The 9,764-nt window shown below is 40.3% G+C and overlaps 1 protein-coding gene across 1 annotated transcript; it reads right to left on the reverse strand.

The window, feature by feature from the left end:
• Window positions 1-9,196: 9,196 nt before the first annotated feature.
• LOC133070234 (ATP synthase subunit e, mitochondrial-like) lies at window positions 9,197-9,461 on the reverse strand. Its single transcript, XM_061162142.1, has one exon. The coding sequence runs from the start codon at window positions 9,422-9,424 to the stop codon at window positions 9,212-9,214; it is 213 nt and encodes a 70-aa protein (XP_061018125.1). The 5' UTR covers window positions 9,425-9,461; the 3' UTR covers window positions 9,197-9,211.
• Between the last annotated feature and the right edge of the window lie 303 nt (window positions 9,462-9,764).

Consider the following 9,764-nt stretch of genomic DNA (forward strand, 5'->3'; position numbering starts at 1 on the left):
GACACATGAAACAAATGGGACAGTAGACAATGCTTTATAATTATAAACAAAAAGATAATACTGTAATATGGGACAACAGTTATGATACAATGTTAAAACAAAAAGAGAACTCTAGAATTGTGTGTAAAATGTGAGGGAAGCCATGCAAAATTTCTATAAGAGTTGTATACTTGTAAGTGTCACATGGAGTGGGAAGACTATACAGAAAGAAATGTAGGAGGATGGTATCATTAAGTTGGGCTTCCCTGGTGGCTCAGCTGGTAAAGAATCCACCTGTAATGCAGGAGACCTGGGTTCAATCCCCGGGTTGGGAAGATCCCCTGGAGAAGGGAAAGGTTACCCACTCTGGGTAATAAAGGGTACCCAGTATTCTGGCCTGGAGAATTCCATGGACTGTATAGTCCATGTGGTAATGATTAATTTTTAAAACTGCATTCAATACCATAATATATATAATTTTCTGAAGTATTTCAGGTTACTCCTGCAGTGTAAATATGAACACAAATATCTCTTTTGTTTAGTTTCTCTACGACTAAAAATAACTGTATCACTTATTGATTCTGTACACTAAAAATTAGGTGATTATCCCGTAAAAGACACAGGGAAGGTAACAGCCCCTGGCAAAATAAAATGTCCCGTTTCCTTACAAAGATATCAAACATCATTAATTTTTACCTTGCCCCTGCTATCCCCAGATGATTCCATTTTCATTTGTTTCAATTAGACATCCTCTCTTTGGCGTTCCCACATCTTATAAGTTAAGAACTAACGGGTGAGTGTCTCTCTAAAAATATAATTGCATAAATCCAAATTAAAAAGGTAAATAACAGTATAGTAAGCAAAGGATTGTTGGTTAGAGTCAAGCTGGGCAAAACCACAGACCATGGAACCTCCTCACAGGGTCCCAGGGTGGGAAGAAAGGACCTCTCTGAAAGCATCAGTATGTGAGACTATTAATAGTGCCTCATGAATAGTCACTCTGGAGCCTCACAAGTCTCAGAGATGGGCACAATTTTCCCTCTTCCATGATGATGAAACCGAAGCTCACAGAAGCAAAGGCACTCACCTGACAAGACTGTATCTGAATTGAAACGGAGATAAGGAGCTCTGGTAGAGTTTAGACAGTGCACTTGCCCATCTGCCCTCCAGACTTCCAAACTGTTATTGGGCATTTGTGTCCACAAGCCACGGTAAAGCTTAAGCACTCGTTCATGTGAGTGAGTGACCAAGACCAAGGGAAGTGGGGGGTGGGGGTGGGTTGAGGAGAGAGGTTAACCACAGGGTTAACTGAGGAGTATGCGGCTGCTCACAAAACAACACGTGAGTCTCTTTCAAAACAAGTCATGTAGCAGATTTATATGTATTCAGAAGAGATGCACAGGTTAAACAAAGCTAATCTAGTTTCCTAGAAACTTTGGAGCAGTCCCTGGTTCCCCTGGAATATTAGCCTGAGCTTCTTGTAAATAATTAACCCACCTGATATGACACAAATATAATGGAAATGTCTTTATTGAGTTAAGAGCATACCTAAAACTATAAGCAAAGAAAGTACATTTCCATCAGGCAATTCTTCATTTTTCCAAGCAGCCTTCCATTTATTTCATTTTGACATCCAACCACTAAGATATAATTGCATTCTGCATTTCATTCTGGCTTCAGAAAAAAAGAATTGAAACAAAAGAGGCTCTATATCATGATGTTCCTGTAAGATCACTCCTTAAACAATGCAGGCTGGGATATATGTTCCATTTCACTTTGTCCACTTTACTTTCAAAAATCTAATCATTTGCAAAGAATTCTTGCTGACAGTCAATCACCTTCAAATAAAGCACTCCGTTTGTAGGGCAAATCTCTCACGTTGCCCTCAGTAAAGTTTTCTGAAGCGATCCCGTCTATCACTGGAACAACTGCACATTTATTATAGTTAAAGAGAAAATGCACTTATTTGGGTAGTTTCTAACTTTCCATTATTCTTCCTCAATCCTTTCTTACTTCCAATGTCTTAACTTTCAGTAGTATCCGTACTTTTAAAATTGGTTTCCTGCCTTAAGAGAGGTAAATGTGTGTGGCAGAAAGACACCAAGAGTGGGATTCGAGACCACTGGGTCTGAGTGACACTACTTAGCTGCATGACACTGGGTGATTCACTTCCTGTCACTGGTCCCTAACCTATAAAAATAAGCCATCAAATTACTGATGTCTAGACTTTAAACCAGTTGACTGATTGTTAAGTGTCTCTCCCCCAACATCTAAGATACCTGGTAGACGATGCTTGTTGTTTTTTTACTGTGGGAAACAAGGAAATGGATTCCATCCAGAATAAATCCATCTGTAAACAAGAAGTCACAGGAGTGTGTTGCAGGGGAAGTTCCCACCACACAGGAAGGGACAGTAGAAGCCTATGCCAAGAAAGGAATGGGAATTTTTTTTTTTTTTTGGCCACTGTGAGTGGCATGTGGAACTTACCTGTGTGCGTATGTGTGTACGCTCACTTGTGTCTGACTCTTTGTGACCCCGTGGCTTGGGCCCACCGGACTCCTCTGTCCATGGAATTTTCCAAGCAAAAATACTGGAGTGGGCTGCTATTTCCTACTTTAGGGGATCTTCCCAACCCAGGGATTGAACCTGTGTCTTTTTTTGTGCCCTATGTTGGCAGGCACATTCTTTTCCACTGCACCACTTAAGAAGACCATGGAACTTCCTGGACCAGGAATCAAATCTGCCACCCCCAGTAGTGGAAGTGCAGAGTCTTAACCACTGGACTAATAGGGAAGTCCTGAAAGAGGTAATTCTAAATGGGAAAACCTGTTAGAAACTTTTTTAGATTGAGGTATAGTTTACATACAGTAAAACATAACCATTTTACACCTACATTTTTATGACATTTGACAAGTGTACTCATGTAACCACAACCACCATAATCAAGATATAGAACACTTTCATCACCTCAAACATTTTCTCATGCTCCTTTGCAGTCATTCTCCACCAACCTCAGCACCGCGTTAACACAGGTTTGCTGTCTGTTGATAAAGATGAGTTTTGCCAGTCAATATTTTCATAAAGATGGAATCACACAATATGGACTATTTTGCTTCTGGCTTCTTTCACTTATGATATTTTGAGATTCATTCACGTTGCTGTGCATATCTGCACCCGACTCATTTTTTATTGCTGAATAGTAATCTGTTTTATGAATATATTACAGTTTATTTATCTGTTGATGGACATTAGGGTTATTTTCAATTTTAGACCATCATGAATAAAGTGTCTGTGAACATCTGTATACAAGTCCTTTGTGGACATATGTTTTAATTTTCTGGAGTAAATACCTAGGAATGAAATGCTGAGTCATACTGTAAGTGTATATTTAAACTTAGAAGAAACTGCCAGACTGTTTTTTGACATAGCTGTGTAATATTACCAGTAATATATTAGAGCTCTGAGGAGGGCATGACAACTCACTCCAGTATTCCTGCCTGGAAAATCCCATGCTCCCAGAGGAGTCTTGGGGTCACAAAGAGTCAGACATGACTGAAGTGACTTGGCACAGGACACATATTAGAACTCCAGTGTGTAATGCAGTCTCATTGTAGCTTTAATTTGTACTTTTTTGACTACTGTTGATATTAACCATTTTTTCATGTTTTATTAACTATTTATATATCTTCTGTGATGTTTCTGTTCAAACAGCATGCTCATTTTTAATTGGCTTTTTATCTTGAGATACAAGAATTATTTGTATTTTCTTTTGTAGACATTTGTATTGGAAATATTTTTTCTTATCCTGTGGCTTTCCCATTAATTTCTCAATGGTTCAGTTTTGAAGAGCAGAAACTATTACTTTTGGTGAACTGAAATTTATTATTTTTTCTTTTTAGTCAAATGCATTTCTATATATTAGTAGTTGTTGCTGAAACTCAGCCTCCATTCACCCATGCCAAATAGAAACATGAGAGTGGGGTTTTAGGTTAAATAGAAAAGAATAGCTCTTATTGTTTTGCCAGGCAAAGGGCAGCACAGTAGGCTAATGCCCTCAAGACTGTGTGTCCCACCCTGGAGGGGGTAGTAAGGAGTCTTATAGTGTTCAAGGAGCAGAGCACGATCAACTTGTGGACAATTCTTGGATTGGTTGGCATCATGGTGAAGTTTCAAACATCATCAACCTTCTAGTTTCAACCAATCTAGGTCAATCTGGTCTGGTGGCCAGCAATTTTCATCTGGTGGGGGTCTGCTTCCTGTAAAACAACTTAGGAATGTGTGCCAGCCCTTTATCTACATAATTTGATGATTCTATTATATGGTGGATTTATAGTCTAAATTGTTACCAGTTTCCCAGCCCAACAGCTATTCTTTGTTTCTGCATCTTTACATGTACCAATCATTAAATCCTGAGTCAGTATTTAACTTCAAGAGACAAGGACATGGGGGCTTGTGCACAATTTTATAGTGAACAGTTAGAAATTGGAATTTTAAAGTATTGCCTTACATTATACTTCATCAAAAGCCATGAGATGCGTAGGAATAATTTTAACAAATGTATGCATTATTTGCTCATTGCTGTTGTTACTGTACAGTCGCTAAGTCATGTCTGACTCTTTGCAACACCATGAACTGTAGCACGCCAGGCTTCTCTGTCCATCACTGTCTCCCAGAGTTCGTTTAAACTCATGTCCATTGAGTCAATGATGCTATCTAACCATCTCATCCTCCGTCCCCTCCCTTCTCCTCTTGCCCTCAATCTTTCCCAGCATCAGGGTCTTTTCCAATGAGTCAGCTCTTTATAACAGGTGGTCAAAGTACTGGAGCTTCAGTTTCAGCATCAGTCCTTCCAATGAATATTCAGGACTGATTTCCTTTAGAATGGACTGGTTGGATCTCTTTGCAGTCCAAGGAACTCTCAAAAGTCTTCTCCAACACCACAGTTCAAAAGCATCAATTCTTCGGTGCTCAGTCTACTTTATGCCAATTCTCACATCTGTACATGACTACTGGAAAAACTATAGCTTTGACTAGACGGACCTTTGTTGGCAAAGTGATGTCTCTGCTTTTTAATACACTGTTTAGGTTTGTCATAGCTTTTCTTCCAAGGAGCAAGCATCTTTTAATTTCATGGCTGCAGTCATGGTCCTCAGTGATTTTGGAGCCCAAGAAAAGAAAATCTGTCACTGTTTCCACTTTTTCCCTATTTGCCATGAAGTGATGAGACAGGATACTATGATCTTAGTTTTTTGAATGTTGTGTTTTAAGCCAGTGTTTTCACTCTCTTTCACCTTCATCAAGGGGCTCTTCAGTTCCTCTTCACTTCCTGCCTTTAGAGTGGTATCATCTGCATATCTGAGGTTGTTGATATTCCTCCTGGCAATCTTGATTCCAGCTTATGAGTCATCCAGTCTAGCATTTCACATGATGCACTCCGCATATAAGTTAAATAAATAGAGTGACAATATACAGTCTTGATGTACTCCCTTCCCAATTTGGAACCAGTCCGTTGTTCCATGTCTGGTTCTTAACTGTTGCTTCTTGACTTGCATATAGGTTTCTCAGGAGACAGGTAAGGTGGTCTGGTATTCCCATTTCCCATAGTTTGTTGTGATCCACACAGTCACAGGCTTTAGTGTAGCCAAAGAAGCAGATTTTTTTAAAAAATTCCTTTGTTTTTTCTATGATCAAACTGATGTTGGCAATTTGATCTCTGGTTCCTCTGCCTTTTCTAAATCCAGCTTGTACATCTGGCATTTCTCCATTCACGTATTGCTGAAGTCTGGCTTGGAGAACTTTGAGCATTCCTTTGCTAGTGTGTGAGATGAGTGCAATTGGGTGGTAGTTTGAACATTCTTTGGCATTGCCCTTCTTTGGGATTGGAATGAAAACTGACCTTTTCCTGTCCTGTGGCCACTGCTGAGTTTCCCAAATTTGCTGGCATGTGGAGGGCAGCACTTTAACAGCACCATCTTTCAGGATTTGATAGCTCAGCTGGAATTCCATCATCTCCTTTAGCTTTGTTTGTAGTAATACTTCCTAAGGCTCACTTGACTTCATACTTCAGGATGTCTGGCTCTAGGTGAGCGACTACCCCATTGTGGTTATCTGGGTCATTAAGACCTTTTTTGTACAGTTCTTCTGTGTATTCTTGCCACATCTTCATAATCTCTTCTGCTTCTGTTAGGTCCTTGCTGTTTCTGTCCTTTATTGTGCTCATCTTTGTATGAAATGTTCCCTTGGTATCTCCAATTTTCTTAAAGAGATTTCTAATCTTTCCCATTTTATTGTTTTCCTCTATTTCTTTGCATTGTTCACTTAGGAAGGCTTTCTTATCTCTCCTTGATATTCTCTGGAACTCTGCATTCAATTGGGTATAACTTTCCCTTTCTCCTTTGCCTTTCGCTTCTCTTCTCAGCTATTTGTAAGGCCTCCTCAGACAACTAGTTCCCTGACCAAGGATTAAACCCAGGTCCCCCTGCATTGGGAATGCAGAATCTTAACCACTGAACCACCAGAAAAGTCTCTCATTTGCTCATTAAAAACTACAAAACAAAGCTAAGAGAAGCTTACAAAGGCCTGAGAGAGAGAGCGTGAGTGAGCAAATTCATTCCACGGAAGACGGAGAAGATGTCATAGCTATACAAGTGGGTTGTTTCAGTGAAATCCCAATCAACAGCCTTATTTCAAGTTGTAAAACTCATAAAGAAATGCAAAGAACCTAAAAAATACTAAATAATTTTTTAAAAAATAGAACAAAATTTGAAGAATTACACTAACTGATTTCAAAGACTTCCTCTAAAACCAAAGTAACCAAGAGTGATATTGGCATATTAGATTAGTGGAACAGAGTAGAGTCTAGAAATAAACCCACATGTTAATTCATATGGGAAGAAAATGACTCTCTAGTCTTATCTCACACCATATATAAAACCTAATTCAAAATAACATATCTAAACATGAATGCAAAATTTAAAAAAAAAATCCAGAAGAAAACGTAAGAGAAAAACCTTCGTAGTTGGAGGAGAGGCACCGGATTTTTACACAGGACATAAAAAGCAAAATGAACTCATCACTCTCACCTTCACAGAGGCTTGTGATGAAATTTTATTTTTTATAGCAACAAAAGTGAAAGTTGCTTAGTCGTGTCCGACTTTTTGCAACCCTATACAGTCCATGGAATTCTCCAGGCCATAATACTGGAGTGGATAGCCTTTCCCTTCTCCAGGGGATCTTCACAACACAGGGATCGAGCCCAGGTCTCGGGCATTGCAAGCGGATTCTTTACCAGCTGAGCCACAAAGAAGTTGTTATTTCTTTCACATCTGTGTCATTATAGATGCAAATCTCAACCCCACCACAGCTCACTGGAGAAGATTTCCAAATGAACTCTATTATTGCTTCTACAGTGGGAAAGTATTGTTTAATAGTAGACTGTAGCCCTTAGGGTGTCCCATTTGAAGTTCCTTACCTAGATACTCACTCCGATCTCTGTAGAAACAAGAGGAAAACTGAGAGATACTATTTCTGATCATGGAAACTCAATGTCCTCAATGACAGCATGTTGGCTGAGGACTGTCTGGTCTCATCTTCAGCCCATCTACATGACCATGAACTTAGTCAAATATCAGCCTCACTCCCAGTCCTGCATGCCACTCCCACCTCTCTTATGATACTATAAGTTCCTTGCAACCCACTGAAATACTCAAGCTTTAGTATTTTCTTGCATGCTCTCTTCCTTACCTTCAAATTTCTTCCTTCCCCACTTTCTCACCAGACTTATCTATCATCCTGCCTCAACTGCTGCCACCCCACCCCCACTCTTCAAAATAGTTATCTCCCTTCCCCAGACTCTTGGAGCTCTTGGCACATACCCTTCCTGGCCCTTATCAAATGCAGTGTTGTTATCTATTTAATGTCTCTCTACCACTGGACTGTTTTAACTCCACAGAACAGAAGCTACCTTAAGCTTCGTCCTTGCTTATTTTCCCCCAAATTTTCTCCACTATCTTCTAACTCCAACACACACACACACACACACACACACACACACACACACACACAGAGTCTGATGCACAGTACGAGCTCATCAGTGTCTAATAAATGAATAAGTTTTTCCTTCACCAGAGAGAAGCCCAGCAAGTCATAAGAAATAAATTAAAAGCATAAATAACAATCACTAGTTTTAAAATGGTAATTCAATTGAAAGAAACAGGAAAAGCAGTTCATCTTCATCAGAAAGTTCTAATCTTCAGACATCAAGCAAGAAAATCAACCATTGCCACTAGAAAATGAAGAATATTCATCACAACCAGCTTCTCTCCAAAGGACAAACACCCAGGGCAAAACAGTCTAGTCACAGAGGAACCAGCCAGTACTTAAGAGTTCAAGTCTCTGACGCCAGTGCCAGATAGTAAGTCACACAGTATAAGAGTAACAACAGTTACTATTTGGGGTACTTAATTCACCAAGCTCTGAATTCACTATTATACATATGTTATCTCATTTTAGCTTTATCTCAGCCCTGTGAAGGAGGTATTATAATTTCCATTTTACAGATAAAAAATGCTCTAACTATTCAAGATTCAGCCTTGCCCTGAGTCCAAAGCTTGTGGTCTTAATCTCTGCATCCTGCTGCTCCCCACTTGGCCTCCAAGCTACCTGCTGGTGGAAGCTAGCACGGTTTTGTTCAATCTTGTGTCTCCAGCACCTAGAACAGTGCCTGGCATATATTTGCTAAATGCTACGGTGAAATATGTATGAAATATGTATGGCAGAAAGTGAAGAAGAACTAAAGAGCCTCTTAATGAAAGTGAAAGAGGGGAGTGAAAAAGCTGGCTTAAAACTCAAAAACATTCAAAAAACTAAGATCATGGCATCCAGTCCCATCATTTCATGGCAAACAGATGGGGAAACAATGGAAACAGTGACAGACTTTATTTTCTTGGGCTCCAAAATCATTGCAGATGATAAGTGAAGCCATGAAATTAAAAGATGTTTGCTCCTAGGAAGAAAAGTTATGACCAACCTAGACAGCATAGTAAAAAGCAGAGACATTACTTTGCCAACAAAGGTGCGTCTAGTCAAAGCTATAGTTTTTTCAGTAGTCATAGATGGATGTGAGAGTTGAACTATAAGGAAAGCTGAATGCCAAAGAATTGATCCTTTTTTTTTTTTTTCCACAGAGCACAGAAAACTTGATTCATCCACACTGCTCTGGAGAAGGGCAGGCTCACTTCAATATGGTATCCTCTTGGGCTTCCGCCAGCTCCCGCTCGATGCGCTTATGCTCATCCGGCTTCTTCGCCTCGGCTGCGAGCCTCCTCTCCTCTTCTGCCCGGGGTTTCAGGTAATTGTAGCGCTTGGCGCCGTAGGCCATGCCGAGGAACAGGGCAGAGTAACGGCCGAGCTTGATGAGCGGAGAGACCTGCACCGGCGGAACCATCTTGTCCGTGACCCTCGCAGAATTGATGCTTTTGAACTGTGGTATTGGAGAAGACTCTTGAGAGTCCCTTGGACTGCATGATCAAACCAGTCCAACCTAAAGGAAATCAGTCCTGAATATTCATTGGAAGGACTGATGCTGAAGCTGAAACTCCAATACTTTGGCCACCTGATGCAAAGAACTGACTCATTGGAAAAGAACCTGATGCCGGGAAAGATTGAAGGCGGGAGGAGAAGGGGACAATAGAGGATGAGATGGTTGGATGGCATCACCGACTCGATGGACAGGAGTTGAGCAAGCTCTGGGAGTTGGTGATGGACAGGGAGGCCTGGTGTGCTGC

The sequence above is a fragment of the Dama dama genome, chromosome 15 (genome assembly GCF_033118175.1).
Source record: "Dama dama isolate Ldn47 chromosome 15, ASM3311817v1, whole genome shotgun sequence".
Classification (NCBI taxonomy): Eukaryota; Metazoa; Chordata; class Mammalia; order Artiodactyla; family Cervidae; genus Dama; species Dama dama.